We start from the raw sequence: 21,755 nt of genomic DNA, 5'->3' as shown, positions 1-21,755 counted from the left end.
AACTGTCAGAGCCCACGCACCAGGCCCATGCCGCCCTGCTCCCAGAGCACCCACAGCTGGTCCCACACTCACAGCACCCCAGCTCCACAGCGGCTCAGGCACTGCACTGCACCGGGGGCTGCTCAGTGCTTTCTCTGTGATTCCTGCATGCCACAGAGCACCCTGTAAGTGATGGAGAAAACACAACTGCTCTCCAAGGGGTGGATAAAGAAAATTCTCACCAGAAAAAAAGCACGAGGTGACTGTCAAGGTACAGCAGCAGCTTCCTCATACATGAAGCTTTCAGAGTTCTTAAACTGCATGCTTAAGAACTTCTTGGGAGAAAAAAAAAAGCAAAGCCAGTTTTTCTGGGTTTTAACAACATCTGCTGGATGATACAGAGCATGCAAACTGCAGTATGGTACAGGTTCCTGCTGAGTGAGTACTCCCTCTTCCCCTTGTTTCCCTTGAGTGAGTACTCCCCCTTCCCCTTGACGCACTCCCCCACCCCTGACCCCCCCACCCCCACCCCCCCCACCCCCCGACCCCTTCGATTTGCCGTCTGACCTTGAAAGTCCTGTTTATCTTTCTGGGAGGCACTCCCTGCTGCACATCACTGCTCTGGAAAGCAATGTCCCACCTGCAGAGTGACTTCAGCTTCAAATGTCTGCTCTGCAAGGCAGTAATTATTTCAGCTTGACATAAAGAAAAGACAGGAGGAAAGGAAGCAAGAATCTGTGGCATTTTATGCTGCTGATTTCATTGTGTAAAGCCACATCCCATACGTATGTCTCAACAGCACAAACAGGATCAAAACTATTCCATGTAGTCTTCACTGGGCATGCACAGGAAGGGGGTTATAGCACGCAGCTGCACTTTAGAGATTGTCAATCTTGAGAATTTTTGCTACCTTCCAAATTCAAGTTCAGCAGTGATTGTTCTAATAATACATTGCAAAAAACCTAAAAAAGGTGCTGGAAGAGGGGGTAGCTTTTTGAAAGGCAGGTAAGAAATCCCACTTTTTTCATCAGATACTGAATATTGATCCTGAGTGCCCCTGCAAATTTCCAAAGGTAAACGGTCTTTGTGAAGCTGTGATATACCACACTATCAATTTTTGAGACTTCATACTAGTATGACACACATCCCAGGGTCTCTGTGGCAGCGAGGGATTTAGCCAACAGCCAGTACGTTAGACTCAAAAGGGAAATGTTCAGACAGTTACCTTTCTTTGCCATCCTAAACCCTCTGTGTTAGTCTCTCAATTATCAGAGGAACCATTAAGCCTTCCCTCCCCTCCCCAAAGCAGCGCGATGCCTCATGTGTGTGTCAGGGCATCACAGTCTGTGCCTGAAACATGGGAGGAGAGAAAAAGAGACATCTGGAGCCAGAAGAGTCAGAGCTGCTCTCTGTTCCACGACAGGATTGTAGGCTTGTTTCAGATTTTTGCAGATTGGGACCAAGGAAGTCGCTTCCTCTCTGTACAACTCCATTCCCCTGCAAGAAGGGTGCTATAGTGGTAGATGCAGTTCTGTACAGCAAATACAACTGTAATAATCTACTGCCGAGGAAAGAGGGTTCTTCTCTATTTGGGAGGAAGGTGTGCCTCATGTACTTTGTGGGTTATGTACCTGTCTTTAGGGCTGGAAGTTTTTTTGCTGTACATTTGTATTGTGATTATAACAGCAAAAAATCTGAGTCTTGTCCCTGCATTTGACAATTTTGACAGGTGCCCTAAAAGCAGCATCTGTGCCAGGACCCAATGTCCTTTACAGCACAACTGCCAGACCAGAGCCTGGCTAAAGGGTTGTTGCTCTTGTGTCTCACCTTGCTATCATTTTTTTGGCCACAACAAGCAGAAACGATTCCCAAGTTTCCCCAGGGCTTCTGGAGGGACAGGCATGTTTTGTGCTGGTTGTGAGTGCTGTAAAACCCCAGCTCCAAATTAGAAGAAATTAGGGACATTGCACAGTTCATTCATCTTCACTAATAGAGTTCTTGGGAAATACACATGTAGATTAAAGGAACACAATGGCCCCTGGCTGATTGCTTTGAGTACCCTCCAATGCCCCTACAATGGTATTGACTTGCTTTTCATATTGAGCACAAAAGCCACACTAACCTCTTCTTGTCTCTCCTGTCAGCCTCTTCCCCCTTTGCCAATGGATGGCTGAGTTCTTTAGGCCCCAACCCGCTCCCCTGGCCCCTGCCCCTGCCCGAAAGCAGTCAGTGAAAGCAAACCTCACCTGGAGCTAGGAAAAACTGAGCGCTTCTACAGGGGATTAACTTTGGGACATCAGGCCATAAACTTTATAAAGGCGCAGGCACTGGCAGGGGCAAGCGCTGCCAATCTTCGTTTTGAAGCGATTCCTCTGGAAAAGTCTACACAAAATATCTCCTCTTGGGGTGTGGGGGGGTAGCAAAACTGAAGATTTGTTGAGGGTGAGGTCATACCTTTTATTAGAGTAGCTAATATATCTGGAAGAAGCAGCAGCAGTGCTGTTTTTCATTCACATACAGACTCCACAGGCTTGACACGGAAGCATCTTCAAAGCTTAGTGCAGGCTGAAAACCGCTCTGGATGTTGCTGTGCTCACCATGGCAGCTGGGACGAAGGACGGCTGGTGCCTGAGAGGAACTGGCAAGTGCTAGCATAAAAAGGGACAAAGTGACAGAAAGAGAAAAGCTGGAAAAATACTGATGCAGGAAGGAGTAAGTTGGAGGCAGAGGACACAATGCCGTTGCCTGGCCAGCCCGTGCCCTCCGCCAAGCCAAGTCCCCAGCAAGGTGGGGGCTGCCTGCCCTCCCGCAGCATCCCGCAGCTCCCCCCGGGGCCTGGCCCTGCCTCTGGCCGCCCAGCCCCGCTTGCCCCGTAGAGGATCGTGTCCCGGGGCCCGCGCTTCTCCCGGGGCCTGTCCTATAGCAACACCTTGGGCAACTTCCTTCAGAAACCATGTCCAGCACCTTCCCCGGACTTGCGAGGGTCGAGAGGCTGAGCCCCTCCCGCAGAGCTCTGCAGAGCCCGGCTGCCCCCCGGGCCGCAGGACCGGCCCGAGGGCAGCCAGACGCCTGGCACCTGGCCCGGCCGGGGACCACGGCCCCGGCGCTGTTACCCACCCCCTGCTCTTCACCCTCCGCACGTGACACCGCGCGGCGCCGCGGCACCCTCCTGGCTGTCACCTCTGGAAAGATCACCTGTGACACCGGCACCTGAAGAACGCCAGGGCCGGCCGACGGCTGGGGCTGCCGAGGGAAGGCGGTTCGGGGAGGCGCGGAGAGCCTGCAGCACGGCCCCGGGCACTGCCCCGGACACCCGTTGGCTTGCCGGCCAGGCCCCCTCCCCCTCCGCGGAGCCCCCGCTCCCGGGCCCGTCCGGCGCGGCCCGGCCTGCGGCCCCCGCCGGGCCGGACCGCTCCCCCGCGCCCTGCGGCCGCCGGCCCCACGGCGGTTTCCGACGGCGCTCGGCCTGGCCCTGGCCCCGGGGCTCCAATTGCGGGACTCGGCGGGGCGCCCGGCCTGGGCCAGCCCCCGGCAGCAGCGGGGGCCGGCCCGCCCCGCCTCGAGGGCCCCGGATGGCATCGCCCGGCGCCGTCTGGGGCCGGGGCCGGGGCCGGCGGGGCGGGGGCGGCCGGCGCGGGGAGGGGGGGGCGGTGGCGGGCGCTGCCGGCGGGGCCCTGGGGATGCCTTGCCTCCCCCGCCGTGCCGGAGCGGCGCGGGGGCCTCGCCTTCCCCGTCGCCCACCGCCCCCCGGCACTCCTCCCCCGCCCCAAGGAGGCCAGCCCGCCGGGCGGTGCCGTGCCAGAGCTGCCCGCGCCGCCCCGGGGCCGGACTAGGACCGCAACGCCGCGCCGGGGCCCCGGGCCGGCCGCCCCATGCACCCGCCCGGCGCCCCGCTCGCTATGGCCGAGGGCGCCTTCTCGCTGTCCGCGCAGGCGGCGCGGAGCCCCGGGGGGAACCCGTCGAGGCTGCACAGCATCGAGGCCATCCTGGGGTTCACCAAGGAGGACGGCCTGCTGGGCCCCTTCCCCCCCGACGGCAGCGCCGGCAGCGCCAAGGAGGCGGACAGGCGGGGTCCCCGACACTGCCTGCCCAAGATGCCCGTCGAGCCGCCGCCGATCGAGCCCCAGGGCCGCGCCGAGCGCTTCCAAGGTGAGTGCGGCGGGCGAGAGGCGCCGGGGGGTGGGTGGGCGCCTCTCCTCCGGGCGCCTCTCCTCCGCGCCCTCGGCGGGCCCGGCGGGGAGATCGCGCTCCCCGTGACCCGCCCGTCTTTCCCTCGCAGAGCCGTACTGCCCAGGCAGTGCCAGCCCCGAGCTGCCCGCTGGCAGCAGCGGCGAAGGGAAGCCGTCGGACGAGGAGCAGCCCAAGAAGAAGCACCGACGGAACCGCACCACCTTCACCACGTACCAGCTCCACGAGCTGGAGCGCGCCTTCGAGAAGTCCCACTACCCAGACGTGTACAGCCGCGAGGAGCTCGCCATGAAGGTCAACCTCCCCGAGGTCCGCGTTCAGGTAACGCTCGCCTCCGCCCCGCCGGCCTCCGGCATAGCCCCGCGCCGGGAAGCCCCGCACAGCCCGGCACGGCGCGGCACGGCAGGGCAGGGCTGGACAGGGCTCGGCGCGGCCCAGCGTTTCCGGCGCCGGGACCCCCGGCCCGGCGTGGACCCGCAGCCCTGGCGGTCGGAGCAGCGCCGGCCCGCGGGCCCGGTACCCGGCCCGGCACCAGCGCCGCCGGCCGCTTCTGGAGATGGCGCTGTCCTTCGCGGCGGCCGGCGGGACAGGGTGAGCGCGGGGTCGTTTTCCGTTCAGCGGCCGCGGGGTCGGGCCTCCGCCCGGCCCGCCGCTGCCCCTTGCCTGGTGCGGCCCGGCCTGGGCAGCTGAAGCCGCGGTGCAGCGGGGCAGCAGCTAGCGGTAGGCCAGCAGGTGGCTTGTGGGCAGCCGAGCTGGCTCTGGCGCGGGGCTGTTGCTGGGCTGCTTTCCCGCAACGCAGCTCCCTGCCGAGCGCAGGGCTGTCGGGCCGTGGGGGAGCGCGGCCGGACCTCCTGCTGCCCTAGCTCAGCACGGTGGCGCCTGCAGCTCCTTTGCGTTTCCCTCGCTCCGTTGCGTGCTGCTCACCCTGGGAAGAGCCTCTGCCTCGGCAGGGACAGCCCTGTGGCCTGGCTGATGTGGCTGTGCTTGCAGGTGTGGTTTCAGAACAGACGGGCCAAGTGGAGGCGGCAGGAGAAGCTGGAGGTGACCTCCATGAAGCTGCAGGACTCGCCTATTCTCTCCTTCAACCGCTCCCCCCAGGCAACACCCATGGGTCCTCTCAGCAGCAACCTGCCCCTTGAGACGTGGCTCAGCCCACCTGTGGCCAGCAGCACGGCCCTGCAGACCCTGCCCGGCTTTGTGGCCTCACCGCAGAGCCTGCCTGGCAGCTACACACCACCGCCCTTCCTGAACTCTCCGGCCGTGACCCATGCGCTGCAACCTCTGGGGGCAATGGGGCCACCGCCGCCTTACCAGTGTGGGGCCACCTTTGTGGACAAGTTCCCCTTGGACGAGGCAGACCCGCGCAACACCAGCATTGCCGCCTTACGGCTGAAGGCCAAGGAGCACATCCAGTCCATCGGCAAACCCTGGCAGACAATCTGAACTCCCTCTTCAGCGCCTGGGACAAGCCCATGGGGGAGACCGGTCCTGGGACAGCCAAGGGATGCCCCTGACCCGTTCTGGCTCCTCCAGACAGCCAGGCAAGGGAGGGCTGTCCTTTGCGCCAGCCTTTCCCCCACACCTTGACTTGCTTTGTATTTTGTGGTCCTTTTACTTCCCTTTTCCACATGCCCTGCAGAATTAGGGGCCTGATCATAGCTTAGGAAAAAAAAAAAAAGTCTCTTTTGCTCTCCCTCCTTGGCTGGACGCTTTAGTTGCAATAAAAGCTGCAGTAGGGTGAAGAGCTGTGTAAGTAAGGTGGCTGGGAACCGAGGCCTGCGTTACCAAGGGAGGGTTTTCTGCTTTTGCACCATTAAATGGCATGACCTGCATGAGGGCTGCACATTGTGATTCTGCACCTGAACAGGCTGCTTGGGCCAGACCCTCCGCTGCCTGTGACGCACAGAGAGGTGGGACAGGCCAGGCGGTGGGCCCTCCTCCCTCCTGCTGTGGCAGCAGGACCCTGCCCCACTGGCTGTGAGTGCTGGGGCCTGCAGACCCGTGGTGGGGAGCGCACCTGGCTCTGGCTGCCTGCTCGACAAGGAGGGGCCAGGGCTCTGGTAGCCCACGGGCCGGGCGCAACACTCCCACAGCTGCCCTACTGGGGCAGCCCTGCGTTTTGGTGGGCTTTGTCCACCCCCACCCCAGCAGGCTGGGGTTGGCGGCAGTCCCCTGGCCCTTGCTGCCTCTTCGGGGAAGGGGACTCATGGGTGCTGCCAGGCCCCATGCCCCCGCAGCCCAGCCGCCAACAGGGGGAGACAGGCAGTAGCTGACTGGGTGCTGGCTGCCTGGCTGTGTGGCTGGAGCAGCAAGTGGGAAACTGCTGGGTGCATCCTGCCCAGTGCAGCCCCCGAGGTTGGCACAGCGCAGGGCCATGCTCATTCTCCCACCCACCCAGCGCCCACTGCCAAGCTGCCGAAACTAAAACTGCAGCATCTTTATTTTCCATTATCTCTGTTACTGCCTGTAATGGGGCTGAGAAGCTGTAACGAAACACCCCTTCTCCTCCACTGGGCACGGGGTGCTCTACACACTCTGGAGGTTGTGGCAATTAACGTTTCTCATTAGGGAAGAGAGAAGGATGCACAAGTGCCCTCATTGTGTCCTGGGATGATTCAATGCAGACTGGGAGACCTCTCCTTTCACCATTTCCCACTCGTTGTGGCCAGACAAAGGCTGGCGTCTAATTATATTTTCACAATCTGTGCGTATCTTTTAAGAGTCCTGTCAGAAACAAGTATGTCAGCTTTGTTCAGCTTCACTTCAGAGAGCTTTTTAACCTTAGACAGCAGTTTCTAAACATCCCTTCACAGCCTTCTCCACAGCAGCCCCCGTCTATTGTCTGGAGAGCTGCTTTTACAGATGATAATGGGAATCCCTCTATTTTGCAATGCCTTTTCCTCTCTCCCTGGCCTCCCTGCGGATCCAACCCACCTCTCCAGACTGGAGTGCATGCTGCACCAGGGCCCCAGGCCTTCTTTCCCTGAGCTGTGTTGGTCCCGGGGTTGCCAGGGAGGCCCAGCGAGTGGTCCCTGCCAAGTTCCAAGGCAATGTGGCCCTATGTGGGCAGGACCTTCCTGCTGGGCTCTGGACCTGTCAGTGTTTGTGTATCCGTGGTGGTGCCCAGTCTTCCCAGCCCACAGATCGGTGCTGCCTCATCAAAGAAAGTACCATGCTGTCAAGAAAAGAAAGCGCTGTTGCTGTCGGGACCAAGGAGATATTTTGCTAACTTCTGGTAAGGAGACCTGAGTCAGCTGCTGGGGTGAGGGGAGGAGAGCAGAAGCAGTACCCACTTCAGTTTTCAGGCCTTACTCCAGTGGTCCTTTCACAGGTGAGCTTTGTTTGCATTACCAAGGATGCAGAGTTTGCCAGGCAGTGGCCACAACGGAAGGATGTTTTTTGGTGTGCTTGAGAAGTGCCTGCACACCCTGGCCGGTATCAGTAGTGCATGCACACTAACAAACGATGGCACAGGCTGTGCACACTCTTCCTCCCTGGGGGCAGGAACAACTCCACTTATCTTTGTTGGCTGCAGTCCAACTGTGGCTCTGGTGCTGAAAACCCTCCTGTCTGTGAGTACATCTGACTGTTGCCCAACAGTTTTTACCTGTCCTTACTGCTCGTGATTAACAGGCAATTCCCCAAGATTCCAGTGATGCTTTTCCACATTTTGACACTACTGCCCTCTCCAGCTCTTCTGTATCCTGCAAAGCCATTGGAAAGATGACACCACCACCACCACCACCCCGGGGTTCTGATCAGTGCTGTAACTAGCACTGATGCCTGGTTACTTGAGATCGAAGTTAGTTAAAAACTAACAGTAGATAGAAACACAGTGACAGGACAGCAGAAACAGCAGCTGAAGAAACCTTTTCACTTCTATTAAGCACCTGATCCAACACCTGCAAGCAAAAAAAGAAAGGTTATGCCAGGCTATGGTGTTTGTGTGTTTGTTCTTTTACTGACACATTAAAGCGGGTCTTTTGTTATACACTGTACATGTGAACCCTGTAATGAATGAACTGTGTGCAGTTATGTCTTTCAAGGAAAGCTATGAGTTTATTGCTAAAAATAAGTATTTTAAGCAGCTAAACATAAGTGAAAAATATTTACCTGTCTGTGCCTAAACAAATAAAGGGACAGAGGCATATGCAAACTTGTATCTTTCCTGTACCCTGTCTAGTTTCCTGTGTTCCTACACTTTCTTTCAAATTGTCCCATTCCATTTTAAAAGCCCATTTGTTCATTTTGTTGTAAATATCTTCTCCTTCTTAATTGGGTGCCGAGTCTAATAATCCTGCCTCAGCTTGTTAAGTGTACAATAGCAGTCAGAGTTAATGACCCATTAGTGATTAATTCCTTAAACAGCATCTAATTGCTCACTGTAAAACCTTTTCTTAAAACTGGATTAAATCATCTAGATCCTTAACCACTTCTTTACTCTAACTTTGCTAAGGCTATTAGCCTGGCCTTTTCTGAGTGATCTATTTCTTCTTTTGCTTAAACTGTATTACCAAGATAGCAGATTTAGTGCCTATATTTGACTACTTTGCAACATCTGAAGTTCTAAGAAGAAGAATACTGATAAAAGACTGCCGGTGAAAATACTATGAAATTTACTCCTTTGCAATGAGACAGTCGCAGACAGTGAATGTTCTTTCGCAAACCACAGCACACCACCTTTTGGAGGGAGAGGTCGACTCATAGGACAGGGTCTGTCAGCGGTCGTAGTTATGGAAGTGTGTAGGCTTTGGCGGGTGAAGCTGTAAATACTTCTTAAGAGTTTTCCCCAAAAAACCTTGGTTTTCACTCAGTGTCCTGGATATGAGGCAGTTGGCAAGGGCTGCCCTGAGAGACTCCTTGGAGGGATTGCTCCATGGCGAGGAATCCTTGCTAGCCTACCATGGCACAGATCCCTGCTTCTGGGAGTACTGCACCTCCCTTCTCAGCATGGGGCAAATAACTACTGAGGAGGCACGAACCTCACCCCTCACCGGGAACAGGAGGCAAGACAAGATGTGTCTGCTACTGGTCAGACTGGACTCTCACATTGTCAAAGGGGCCTTGGGGAGGGCAGCTGATGTCAGAAGCCAAGGAGCTCCTTCCTCTTTCCCTTCCTTCCCCATTTGTGTCTCACTGGGTTGAACTTACCTTTCTTCCTTCCCACCCCTGGTCAGAATCTTGTCAGTATTCAAGAAAACTAGCAAAGACACCTGACCTACATAAGACAAGGAGAGTTTTGACGTGAACTTTAGCTCAGTTGCTTTCCAGTGGAGTAAGACTGGTGCTTTGTCCAGGCCTGGTCCTCAATCCCTGCTGGATGGGGTCAGGAGAAGCTGTCATCCCCCCGGAGCAGCAGGCTGGCCATCATGTTTGCTCGTCAGCCACCTTGGATCACAGCCCCTGTGAGAGGGAAACACAGAGAGCTCAGTCACAATTTAAATATCTGTTGTGAGCTGTTGGGATTGAGGGCAATTCTGTCCTCCTCCTCTGTTGAGGACATGCCAATGTCTGCAGGTGAGATGGAGAGTTGAAGGATCTTCTTTCTGTCTGCCTCAGCTGCACCTGACAGGGGTTTCAAGTAAGAACATTTAGTTACTTACTGTTGAAAAATCTCACTTACCTGTTCAAAGCTCCTGGCTACACCTTTCATCAGTTCAGTCTGTTGGGACATATAATGAAGTCCAGCTCCCAACAGGCATTAATTCAAGGGGCTTCCCTTCAGCTACAGTGTTTTTGGGCTGGACACTCAGGTTCTTTCTCCTATGCAGTCAAGCATCTTCCTGTGTCACCAATGCCACGGGTTATAAACCTTGGGACTTCTTTATCAACTTCCTTCAGCAGTTTGTCAATCACAGAGTACCCATTTAAAAAATCCTACCACAGAAGAAAATGTTGGAATGAAACAAACAAAAAGAGAGCAGAGCAAGAAGCTAGTTTGACCAGGACACTGGTGGCTCTGATAACATTACCAGTTTTTCTGGTAGAATGAGTATTTTCTCTCCTCTCTGTGAGCATCTCTGTGTTCTGCCAATGCATGATGTGAAAACTGGCTGACATTTGGCAGTCATCCCTCTGTCATATGACATTTCTGCCCCACTAAGAACTGTGAAATCAGCTCTGAAATGTTTGGTTCTGTGTAGAAATGCAGTTAAAGTCAGCTAGGCAAAACATTCAGAAGAGAGTTTAAATGGAGGCAGCAGAAATTTGGGTGGAGGCAAGAAGAGGTAAGAACTGAAGCTTTGGCTGCTGATACAGGAGAGAGTGTTGGAATAAATAAAGAGGATAGGTGGTGTTCCAGCTGCTGACCAGTGCAGGTAGGTCAGATCTTTCTCCTTTGATTCCATCTCAGTGAAGAGGCAGGGGCAGGGAGTATAAGGCGGGCCTCTGGGTGAATCCAGATTGTCAGCAAGGGGGATGCTAGTTTTAAGGAATGCTTTTAAACCAAGGGCTCCTCAGGAAGACTGGCTCACCAGCAGCTTGTTCTTGCTCAAAGGCCTCACCGACTGCAGCATGACTCAAAACCAGGAGAGCCTGTATGGCAGGAAAACCTGCTATTGTTCATGGCTTCACAGTTTATCATGAACTGGTCATGAACATGCTGCTTCCTCATCCCTTCCCCACGACATCCTAAAAAATACCCTTCCAGTTTATTTTATGCTGCCTCTGTGGGACAGGGGAGTCCCATTTTACATGCAGAGAAACTGAGGCACAGAGAAACACGATTCAACCAAGCTCAGACAGGGATGGCACAACTGAGTTACCTCATAGCTCTAGTGCCATTTGAGGGCTCTTTGGGTATCGTAAGCCTGCCTGGCACTTATGGCACCAGCTCTGCAAGAGACCCCCCTGTTCTTTCAGTTCCATAGCTGGAGGCCAAGGATGCTAACAACAGCAGGTGCCTGTGCTTAGCATCCCACCTGGAGCCTGTACAAAGATCTCTTAAGTCTTCAGACAGTGCTTTGTCTTCTGTGCCAGGCTTCTTCTCTTTTATTTCTTGGGTGTACAACACACACACATATTCACTCCAGTGACCTTGGCCACATGAAGACTAAAGCCAGGTTCCCAAGCACGTTCTTGTGGTGCCCCTCTTATTTTGCTCAACTCCTTCCTCCACTCTGCCTTTATCCCTGCAAAGGCTGGGCAGGGGAAGGTTGGCTGGAACGTGTGACCAAAGCTTTCCAGGGACGGCCTAGCATCCCCAAGGGTACCTGGCACTAGCTAAGCTGCAGCCCACTTTGTTTAATGTGCGTAATGTGCTAGGGTCTCAAGGGTTTGCCCTCCACTGCCCCAGAGCAGGCTGCTTCCTGCTTCTCCTGCTCTGCTAGGGATTCCTCCTACCTCGTGTCTTTCTGAGCAGCGTTCCCTCTGGGTGTCTGGGCAAAGTGTGTAGGCACTGCTGGCCCAATCTGGCCCCGCACGGAGCCAAAATCAAATCGCTTGGCGGCAGAAGCCAGGCTGCAGAGAAGCCTTCTCACAGGTCCTGCCTGCCAGGAGGGCCGGTGGCCTCGGAGGTGGGGGGAGGACAGACCGGCACCCCACATCAGGAAACTTCCCCATGCTTACGTGCACCCCTGGCAAGACTTTGCATCGCCTTTGGGCAAGTGGCAACGGGGACAGAGGGAGAAAGACAGCATTTTTAAGTTCCCCTGAAACGGGGAAGCATTTTTAAGTTCTAAAAGGCCCGGGACAGCACCCGAACATGCTGGGTGCTCCCTCTGGCCGGCACAGGCCGGGATGTCCGCCGAGACGACCGAGCGCTGCCCCGGGAGCCGGGGTGTCAGCGCTGAGGCGCGCAGGCAGCCCGGCGGCCACGGCACCGTCGCGCCCGCCACCGTTCCGAGGCCCGCGGGGCTGCGCGGCGCGCGCCGGGGCGGGGAAGTGGCCGCCCCCCCCCGCCCCTCGCGGCTCCGGGAGCGCGCCGGCACGGCACCCGCCGCGAGGGGGGCCGCGGGAACACGCGTCACACACCGGGGCCGCACCGGGCAGCGGCCCCCCGCCAGGCGCTGCCGCCTCGGCCGCGCAAAGACACGCGCGATGGAGTTTGGAACCGGCCGTGCCCGTGGCGGCCCCTGGAAAGCAGCCGGACGCCCCGCTCCCCCCGCGGCTGGGGTCACCGGCACCGCGCGGGACGCGCCGGGAACCGCAACAAATGGGCGCAGCGTCGGGCCGGCCCCGACACCGGAGGCACCGAGACGGGACCGATCTGGCCGGGCAGCCCGCAGAGCACCGCCCCGCCCCGCCCCCGCCCGGCCCGCCCCGCGCGCCCATCCGTGTGGCGAGGGCGCCGCCTGCTGGAGGCAGGCGGCTCCGGCCGCCCGAGCGAAGCCGGGCAGCTGGCGGTTCCGTCTCCGTGCCCTTCCCCCGACGGCGGGGTCGGGGGCCCTGGGGGCGCCCCGCTCAGCGCCGGCTCCTGCAGGTGGCCCGGGAGCGGCTGCCCGGGGCTGTGCCCGAGCGCCGTTTGAGCAGCTCCGAGGCCGGAGGCTGCACCGCGCCCCCGGCAGCCTGTGCCTGTGCCCGTGCCCGGCCACCTTCACGGCGAGAACGGGTCCCCTGAAGTTCCGGGATGCCCACTGCCTCCGCCCCCCTCACCGGGTATGGCGGGGAAGGGCCCGGCCCTCTGTACGCCCCTCGGGTATCCCGTGCACATCGGCAGGGCTCCCGAGTCTGCTCCCCTTCAGCCCGCTCGGCCGCAGCCGCTCCTGGCTGAGGGGCTCCAGCCCCGTGACCGCCCCTCCGGCCCAGTGCTGGGTCCTCTCCAGCTCGTCCAGGTCCCTCTTGTACTGGGGCGCCGGGAACCGGACGCGGTGCCGCAGGGGCGGCCTCAGCAGCGTCGGGCAGCGTCACCGCCACGCAGGCCTGCTGCGCTCGGACAGCAGTTCACCGCCGCCCTCACGCTGCGCTGCCAGTGCTGGCCATGGGGGAGAGGCTCCCCCTCCTCGCCGGGGCCTCCGACGGCGCGGCCGGCCGGGGAGGGACAGCGACCAGGGGCACCACTCGGCCGCAGCCCCAAACGGTGTCACGCCCAGAGGCAGCATCTTTCTCCGGTCTCACGCAGCCACGCTGTGCCACTGAGCCGCGGACGGCTGGCGGGGGCGGCGTGCGGCCGAGCCTCCGCAGCCCCAGGGCCGCCCCTCCCGGCGGGCACGGCCCCGCCACGGGCGGGCCGCCAGCTCCCCACGCCGCCAGCGACCTTCGGTGGAAAAGGAATCACTCTGTTCTTCCTTTGTTACCAGCTGTGGCACAGCCGATTTCTATTGTATTCACTCGAAAAAAAGTATAAACTCGGCCTTTTTATTAGTACTATTTGAACTATGAGATGAACTGATTAGATAGGTAAGTCATGTAATTGATTGGAAGACCCTTCCATGACAATTTTGTATCTATCTATCTATATATATATATTAAAGCCATTCAAGTGAGAAAATGCAACCTTGAAAGTGAAGTAGAGTTTAGTCACTGCTGAAACATACAAGAATACATATATTTAGGTATTTTACACAAAGGAAATCTTGTCTACAGAAAAGAGACCTTGTTGATTATCTGATACAATCAAGTGCTTGTGAAATGCAGTCTCTTAGGGAAAGTATTCCGTTTCTTCATGATTTAGTTTAGAGACGACCTTTCAGCTTGGAGTGCTCTTTTTCATATTCCCAACTTGAAGCAGATGGTCCATCATCTAATAAAAAGAGAAAAACGTTATTTATAGACCAGCGCTGAAAAAAGTCATTCACTAAGATAATAAGCCTAATATATACCTGCTCTGTGTGTTCACATAACATATTCCTAATAATCTTTTCAAAACAGACCTCATCTGTCTTAGTTAGCATAAGACCCAACTGCCCAAGTAGGAGGAAAGCCATTCTCCCAAATCATTCTGTCTGCCTTCTTATTTATATAGTGTCTCACCAGTGTTGAAAAGCTAAGCCACAGAAACAATTTAAAGCTTCCCCTCCCACACCCCCCCACACCCCACTTTACACTTAGGCCAACTTGCAGAAGAGACTTCCCTTCTGATTTTTAACTACTTTAACTGTAATTTATTTACAGAATAGAGAGCAGGCAAGGTCTTCCATTGCCTGGTACTAACTGAAAACAGAAGAAAACAGCTCAGTGCATGACCCTAAGTCCAGTTCCTGGAACAATTACGTACAGCACAGCATGAGCGCTAGTGGGGAGTAATGCACAGAATTAACTTGAGCTAATAAGCAAGACCCTGACCAAAGTATGCATCTGTATTTACTTCTGCAGCCTTCAGCTTTGGGGATTTCTGATCTTAAAATTCAAGTTTGAAACACAGCCTGCCTTCGCTTATGTTCAGTATATGGGAACATAGGGTTGCACACACACAGCCACAGACTCCATGGTTAGCATCTCTGCAAGTGCACACTCAGCCTATGAGAATTAATTATAGCCGCCTCGACGGCGACATGGTCTTGGGACAGCTATTCCATCCACTGACAGTAGGGTTCATGCTTTACCTTTTGTTGGTCACATTTCAATATCTTAGTCCAATGGGCCATTTCACAAGGAACAGTAACCCACCGTAAATACGGTGTCCCATTCCTCCTTGGATCAGGTTCTATTTCAAAGTCCAGCACAGTATGTCTGGAAAAGTATCTAATGCCAAGTACAAAGTTCTCATATGCATTGCACCATGGCTGTCAGCTTACTCTACCTGGCCATCCTCCACCAGGGCAGATAGCTACACTCACCATTCCTGGACACGGACACCTTCATTAGCTGTGGTGCAGCAGCACCTTAAACAAGGGTGTTGTCTAACCAAGGTTTGTGCAACATGGAACCCCTCACATCCAGAAAAATCTATGGAATCAAAATCCAAAGGTCATTTGCGCTCTTGTATCACTGTATACATGTATGACTGAATTTCATACCAACACCACAATTCCACCTTTATAAAAAAGGCCTCCTTTCTTAAAAACAACTATTATCGTTATTTTTTTTTTTACTAATCATTGGAGAAATCTGTATATTTAAGGCAATAATCTCATTATTTCACATATATGTTCAATGTCAGACCACAAAAAAGTGGATATTAATTTAGGGTAAAAGTACACACATGTGGATGTGATTCACCTTACCAGAGGCAACTTTCAGCCTTTTAAAGTATGATTTAGTAAATCATTAGATAAAGTAGATACCAGATACTTTTAGAAGCCAAAATATTTCCCTGTTTACATAGCATAATGGAATTTCTTTATCAAATTCCATTACAAAGATGCACAAGGCAGAGCTGAAGATGAGATAAATGGTTTCCTTTTTAGATAGTATTAATCACCATCATAAAGCCATGGCCAGAAAGAAACCTATGGACAACATTCATACCAGTGGTGTAAGATACTTAAATCATGGCTTAATTTAACAGGTACATTTTAACTTGAATTCAAGTCAAAACCTGAAGTATTCACTGACATCCCTGCACCAGTTCAGGAAGGAGACTGGGCTGAAGTTAGCCCAGGAATATTAAATTACAACACATTACAGTAGAATACCCTAAGGAAAAAAAAATCTTTCCAGTAATGTTTTTAGGAGGTGTGTGCATGAATCTGTTTATTCTGTTTCAATGTCACCCAAAAGAATTCTGCAGCTATGTCAGTAGTGTGCATATATATATATATACACACACACACACAGAGTAATAATGGTATTACTGTACCTGACAAAGGAGTTTCCTAGCAAATTCTGCTATTTCCATTATGTCATTTAGACCCTGGTGACTTTCAGTAAAGCCTTACTGATACCCTCCCAAGTGCATTTTACAGGATTTTCCAGAAGAACAGGGGTGAATCTGTTCCAAAGTCTTGTTATCTTGTGAAATAGTGCTAGTAAGTACATCGACTTGAGGGATGGAGAGGTGGCTCCTAGGCACATATTACAGCTTATCAGTAGCCACAGCCCGATTCTGCAAGACCACAAATGACCCCAGCAGTGACCAGCACCATTAGCTGGGGGAAGAGACTTGCACGAGGCAAAGCCAAAGCTGGGAAAACAAAAAAAACTCTCCCACCCAGCCACTCTATTCACTGACTGGCAGTGCCTCGCGAGCCAGACATGACAGCCAGAATAGCCACAGAGTCAATACGATGTGGCTTTATATACAGAAGGCTTTGCCTTCTTCCTGCCCTCTGTAGTCACTCCTGTGTCCCACGCTAGCTTGGTTTTGCTGGGTTAGTACAGAACTTGGTGTTGCCACAGTCACCTGAGCATGAAGTGCTAAAGAAGAAAAGAATGGAAGGACCAAGGAACTTGAAGGGAATACAGACACTAAAATCTGCTCGATGCTTGCTGAGTTATAACCAGTAGCAAATAAATTCATTAAAAAATACAATCTGTGAGTGACAATCTGTAATCAAAAGTAGAGTCTTACTGTACTGAATGGCTAGTGCCAGAGATGCATTTCTGCTGCTTTCTGGACAACCCACAAGTTAGAAGCAGCTGATATGTTACTGTAAAACGAAATGTGGATATATGGTGGCTTTTTATGGGTTTTATCTTACTTACATCTTTCCAACTGCTATTGTCATCTGTCTCCCAGGTGTTCCTGTTATACCAGGGAAGCCCTCCTTTCAAAAAGTCAGCACTTCTATTTTCATTCCCTTCCAGCAGCCGCAGCAAATATTTTGAGATTTCTTCCCACTGCAGATAGTCTTCCAGCTGCTTGATATTTTCACGTAATGCCAAAAACGGTGTCTTGTTTTCTTCTTCATAAACATAAGGAAAATCTCCAGCACTCTTTTTCCCCATTAAATGTCCTGTAACAACAATGTCAGTGGCACGAAATTAACCAAAAGACCTATCGATTTGGCTGTTCAAACATCAAAGTTGTTATTGACTGGTAGTATGGAGGGATGGGAAGGGAAGGGAAGGGCAACTGGGACGAGATGTTGTCACAGTGTCACACACAATTAATTTCCTCTGCCTCTTATGCCATGTTGTCAGAGAAGACGCTGCTGAGAACGGGCAGGAATAACCCAGTATTTTGCCTGGAGCTGGGAAGAGGCACCTGGCAAGATTTGCTGGAATGAGAAGTGGATGGAGAAGCTGTAGGACTTGGACTTCTCCTGCTTTGGCACGGGAACTCTAGCGTAAGCCCGCGCTCCAGTACCCTTCTAGGGGCTAAGCGGAACACGCTTCTGCTAACCAGCGCTTTGCTGTCATCGGAGGGAGATCGCAGGTGGCCTCGGGCGGCGAAGGAGGCTGCTGCGGGCAGGGGAGCGGCAGCGCCGGCGAACGCTCTCCCAGGCCGGGCGCCCCGGGATGCCGCCGATTGCTGGCTGCGCCCCTGGGTGCCGGCGGGTCCCGGGCCGCTGCCCTCGGGCTGGGATCTGGCCCCCCGCACTTTTGCGGAAAGGCGGCGGCGGGAGACGCAGCGGCCGCAGGGGCGCAGCGGCGAGGGCGCGGCGACGTCCTGGCCGGCCCCCGCGGCAGTGCTGTCCGCTCCCGGCGCTCGGCTCTCCGCGGTGGCCGGCCCGCCCTCGCACGGGAGCTGCCGGCCCGGGGCAGCGCGCTGCGCTCCGGTACGGCAGCCACGCTGGCTCCACGCCGCCGGGCGCTGCCGGGCGGGACGGACTTACCCACAGCCCAGTGGCTGCCGCGGGGGTAGATCTTGGGGAGCACGGGGGAGCCGCCGGGCTGGAGGGGAGCCGCGCCGCCCTGCGCCGCCAGCAGCGCCAGCGCCAGCAGAGGCAGCACCCCGGGCCGCCGCGGGCCGCCGCCGCCCATCGTGCCGCCGCCGCCCATCGTGCCGTTGCCGCCGGTGCTGCCGCCGGTGCTGCCGCCGGTGCTGCCGCCGGTGCTGCCGCCGGTGCTGCCGCCGGCTCTGGCTCCGTCTGGGCGAAGCGCTGCCGCCGCTGCCGCCGCCCCCCATTTATACGGACCCAGGACCGGGAGCGAGCGGAGTTCCCACGCCTGACGCCTCCTCACGGCGCCGGGGCTGCGGCCGCCCCCGGCCGCCCGTACCTCCTGTGGGGGCGGGGGCCATTGCCGGCAGTCCCGGCCCGCCCTGGCTGCCTCCCCGCCCCGGCGGGCTCGCGGCAGGGGGAGCCGAGGGTGTGCCTGCCCCGGGGCTCAGCCCCGCCGCTCCGCTCTGCCGCGCCGGGCTGGGCCTAGCCAGGTTCACCGCCCCCGGCCGCCGTCGCCGAGCCCCGGGCCGCCATCCGCTGGGCAGGCTCACCCGGGGCCGCGCTGCTCCCGGCCGGCCGGTGTGGGGCCCCCTTCGCGCCGCCCGGCCCCGCCCGGCGTGCTGCCCCGGGGGGCGTGCGTGGGCCGGCGGCCGGGCCTGCCGGTTCCCGCGGCGGCCGCTTCCAGCCTGGGCAGGGGCCGGCCGACACTCCCTCGGGGCCGTTCCAGGCATTACACTGGGAGACCAGAGGCTCCGCTCCGCACCCGGGCCACCCCTCGCCTCCCGCCGCCGCAGGTGGTGCCGGTGCCCGGGGCCGGCCACGAGGGGCCTCAGAGCGCCCGGGCCGGGTGCTGCCAGCGGTGCCCAGCCCGCCCGGGGCCGCCCCCGGGCCCCTTTCCCAGGCGGCGGCGGGCGCCCCTGGGAGCCGGGGCCGGGAGGTGCCCGCCGCCGCCCGGTCACGCTGCTGCCGCTGGAGCTGTTTAAAGAAGTTTCGGCTAAAGTGAGGCGATCTCCCTGCGGGACGCAAGGTTCGGCTGGCGGCTCGGGCTGCAGGGACCGAACAGGTTGTAACGTTTTTACGAGAGCTTATGGGGTTGGGGGGAAGCTCCAGCGTTTTTTCGGTGGGAGGAATGGCTGTAAAAAGACCAAACTCAAAGGACAACATCACTTGAAGCTCTTTGAAATAGATCTTGTGCGGAGAGTTTATGTTAATTTCCGACATCACACAAATTCACTGTCACAGGCGTCAGTAATGCGGCTCTCACATGTACAGGACTTTCTTCTTCCCTTGCACAGAGACCCTGTAACCTCCCCAGCACCCGAAGGTGCCTGGAACCAGCCCAGTCTGTGACAGCGGATGACAGGGTGTCTGCCCTGAAGAGCAGTGCGAGGAAGGGGCGGATGCATCACCGAAGGAGATGTACAACTGCAAAGGCCTGGAAGCAGCGGAACACTTGAACATGTTCTCAGCTTTGGGGAGGTAAGTAGCATCACCGAAGTCAAGGTGGATGAGTGGTAAGGGGATATTAAGCCCCGGTGTGCTGTGTATCCTGGAGGAGAACGACAGAGGCAGGGCTGGAGTCATGTGGAATCAGTACAGTATAGATTCTGATGATTTTGCTGTCTAGAGATCTGTGTCAGGAGGTAGGACACACAGTTAACAGAGCTGACTAAGGAACTTGCCAGATCCTTCAGCTAACCCTGCATGACATGGAACCAAACTATACCCAGTGGAAACTACCGTGGAAGTGAATTAACATAATTACTGGGCAAAGTGTCTAGTACAATGTCTTTTGTAGTCAGTTGTGTATCCTACTGTATGAGCTACATTGTTCCCTTGTTTAGTCTTAGTTTGTTGCATCTTCTTTTACTGATTAATGTGATTCATTCTTTTATTTTGGTTATTAATTATGCATTCTTGTTTAATTTGCAATAGTATTCCCATGCCTCAACAATGAGTTTCACTGTGCAGCCTGCAGTACAGCTACAGCCAATGTGTGCTCTGTGCTGAGTGCAGCTGATCAAATACCATATTGCCATCTGTGAGAAAGCCATATCATTGCAATTCAGGACAGGAAATCGAAAATTCAGGAAACTGCGTTTTCAGGCAAAAAACCCCAACCCAACATACAAAGCAAAATATTTGGCTTTCCTAAGCTACAGCAGCTGTACTGGAAGTGCTCTGACTGTCCAGGCCTCCCCAGGCTGTTGTGCTGGACCTGACTCACCTTGGCACTGGGGCCTCAGCCCTGGGCTGCAGCCACCAGCCCTGCTGTGGCCCCTGGGACCATGGTGTCCAGCGCAGCATGCCCTCTGCACAGCGTGGTTCCTGGTACCCCTTGTTTCAGCCCTGGTTGGTCGATCCATAAGCCACCGACATGGTTCCCTCAGACCCCACTCCACCAGCCCGCTGAGCCAAGGGGAAGCCTGATGGCTCAGGTCTCCCCAGAACTACCATGTTTGCACAAATTAACTTAGGAAGTTGGTTGTTTCCTGGTACTAGGCTCAGCACAGTACTTTTGTTGCTTTCAGCTGTTGCCAGTGGTTTTGCCTTTGTTGCTTTACATAGGGCTCAGTGAGGATTAACAACATAAAGTCAAATTCTGGTCAGTAAGTTGTATATAGCTGCATGTAACACCTGTGCTGTTAGTAAGCTTTGGCTAGTGGTGCCAAACCATGAATTCTTACTCAGTTCCTCATTGCCCGTTAGTCCTAAGTCTCTTTTACCACAAATGCAATGCAAACAAATAAACCCTTCTCATGTTTTGTGTATATACTATGTTTTCCTACACTTCATGTGTTAAAGGCTATGCCTTCACACTAAGTCTCATTTTACACTGTCTTGAGCTGCTTTAATTTGAGATTGTTCCTTATATACTCCCATTTTTTACCTTGTATTATGGACTTAATGAAAGTTTAAGTCAGTTTGCCCTTTTGATGCTTAAAGTTACAGTGAAAAATACTGATTTAGAGAGTTGATCAAATCTGAGTTTAAATTTTTTTTATAATTAAGATTAGGTCTTTAGGTGGAGGATTTTTTTGCCAGGAAAATCACATTTCCAGGGTTTTGTCATAAGACAAACATAATAATCTGTTTAACTTCTCCAAACAATAAAACTGAGTTATTTGAAGCAAACCACCAACAAAAACTCAGTCTGGGGATTTTCTGTTTTTCTAAAAAATAAAAAAAAAATTCCCCAAATTAAAGCAACCCTACAGGCCTGTTTGTCTCTTTTAGTTTTACCTTTGCTCTCAGATTGACAGCCATCGTGAGAGCCTTCTCTCTTCATTGAGTATTTCCCATGGAAGTTTAGTCTTACCATTTTCAAAAGAAACAGACCCTAGTAAGATCTTTAATCCCATAATTTGCACGTGTGTCTTGAGTCATGCGTACACAGAACTGACACCTGCAATAATGGACCTGAAATACTGAGCCCTCAGCAGGCTCCAAAACGTGTCTGTAGGGAGTTTTAGAGGTGAGCTTGTATTTTTCCATAGCAGCCTAGGCTGTGCGACTTAACACTTTCCCCAAAATACTTTGCTGTATTTTGCTGTAATGTGTGCTGGACCCATCACACACTCTGCTTCACTTATCTGTGAGATACAGCTGGGGCTTTCTTCTGCCTGGTGGAATACTTGTGTGGGTTTTAGGATCAAAATGTCTCTCAGGACATTCTTAGGACCTTCCTCTGTCAGAATGACTGGAAATCAGTTGTGCAATCAAAATTAATGTGTCCAGGGGGCTGCGCTGAACTGACCCACTCTTCCACATCCCATGGTGGCAGATTGTGCGCAGCAGGCTGAAGGAAAGGTGGTGCTGGAGTGGTTGTACCCAAACCGCAATGCAGAGTCTTGAGGCTGGATGTGCTGAGGCAGGGAGAGGCAGGGGCATCGGCCCAGCCTGCCACCAGAATGCTACCACAGTCATCACTAGCTATCGCAGACT

The 21,755-nt window shown here is 54.8% G+C and overlaps 2 protein-coding genes across 3 annotated transcripts; one reads left to right on the top strand and one right to left on the bottom strand.

Annotated features, from left to right (window-relative positions):
- Positions 1 to 3,621: 3,621 nt before the first annotated feature.
- RAX (retina and anterior neural fold homeobox) lies at positions 3,622 to 5,999 on the top strand. Of its 2 annotated transcripts, none has more exons than XM_055791655.1 (3): positions 3,622 to 4,128; positions 4,259 to 4,476; positions 5,158 to 5,999. In XM_055791655.1, exons 1-3 carry the CDS (start codon positions 3,852 to 3,854, stop codon positions 5,608 to 5,610), a joined length of 948 nt encoding a protein of 315 aa, XP_055647630.1. In that variant the 5' UTR covers positions 3,622 to 3,851; the 3' UTR covers positions 5,611 to 5,999. The 2 variants fall into 2 exon arrangements, with proteins under 2 accessions (XP_055647630.1, XP_055647629.1); XM_055791654.1 differs by having other exon boundaries at positions 4,259 to 4,488.
- A 7,480-nt stretch (positions 6,000 to 13,479) lies between these two features.
- Positions 13,480 to 18,534, bottom strand: GRP (gastrin releasing peptide). The gene is made up of 3 exons (XM_055790665.1): positions 17,763 to 18,534; positions 16,690 to 16,940; positions 13,480 to 13,846 (listed from the first exon to the last, which is right to left on the bottom strand). The coding sequence occupies exons 1-3, from the start codon at positions 17,926 to 17,928 to the stop codon at positions 13,793 to 13,795; spliced, it is 471 nt and encodes a 156-aa protein (XP_055646640.1). The 5' UTR covers positions 17,929 to 18,534; the 3' UTR covers positions 13,480 to 13,792.
- Between the last annotated feature and the right edge of the window lie 3,221 nt (positions 18,535 to 21,755).

This window comes from Falco peregrinus, chromosome Z, assembly GCF_023634155.1.
Source record: "Falco peregrinus isolate bFalPer1 chromosome Z, bFalPer1.pri, whole genome shotgun sequence".
In the NCBI taxonomy this organism is placed as follows: domain Eukaryota; kingdom Metazoa; phylum Chordata; class Aves; order Falconiformes; family Falconidae; genus Falco; species Falco peregrinus.
This window is presented reverse-complemented; position numbering and strand designations above follow the sequence as displayed.

What these genes read in the sequence shown, in the direction of transcription:
- RAX (XM_055791654.1), top strand. Translation starts at nt 3,852, where the DNA reads ATGCACCCGCCCGGCGCCCCGCTCGCTATGGCCGAGGGCGCCTTCTCG. An exon ending in CCGCGCCGAGCGCTTCCAAG is followed by an intron (nt 4,129 to 4,258) that starts GTGAGTGCGGCG and finishes TTTCCCTCGCAG; the next exon opens with AGCCGTACTGCCCAGGCAGT. An exon ending in TCCCCGAGGTCCGCGTTCAG is followed by an intron (nt 4,489 to 5,157) that starts GTAACGCTCGCC and finishes CTGTGCTTGCAG; the next exon opens with GTGTGGTTTCAGAACAGACG.
- GRP (XM_055790665.1), bottom strand. Translation starts at nt 17,928, where the DNA reads ATGGGCGGCGGCGGCACGATGGGCGGCGGCGGCCCGCGGCGGCCCGGG. An exon ending in CGGCAGCCACTGGGCTGTGG is followed by an intron (nt 16,941 to 17,762) that starts GTAAGTCCGTCC and finishes TTGTTGTTACAG; the next exon opens with GACATTTAATGGGGAAAAAG. An exon ending in ACAATAGCAGTTGGAAAGAT is followed by an intron (nt 13,847 to 16,689) that starts GTAAGTAAGATA and finishes TCTTTTTATTAG; the next exon opens with ATGATGGACCATCTGCTTCA.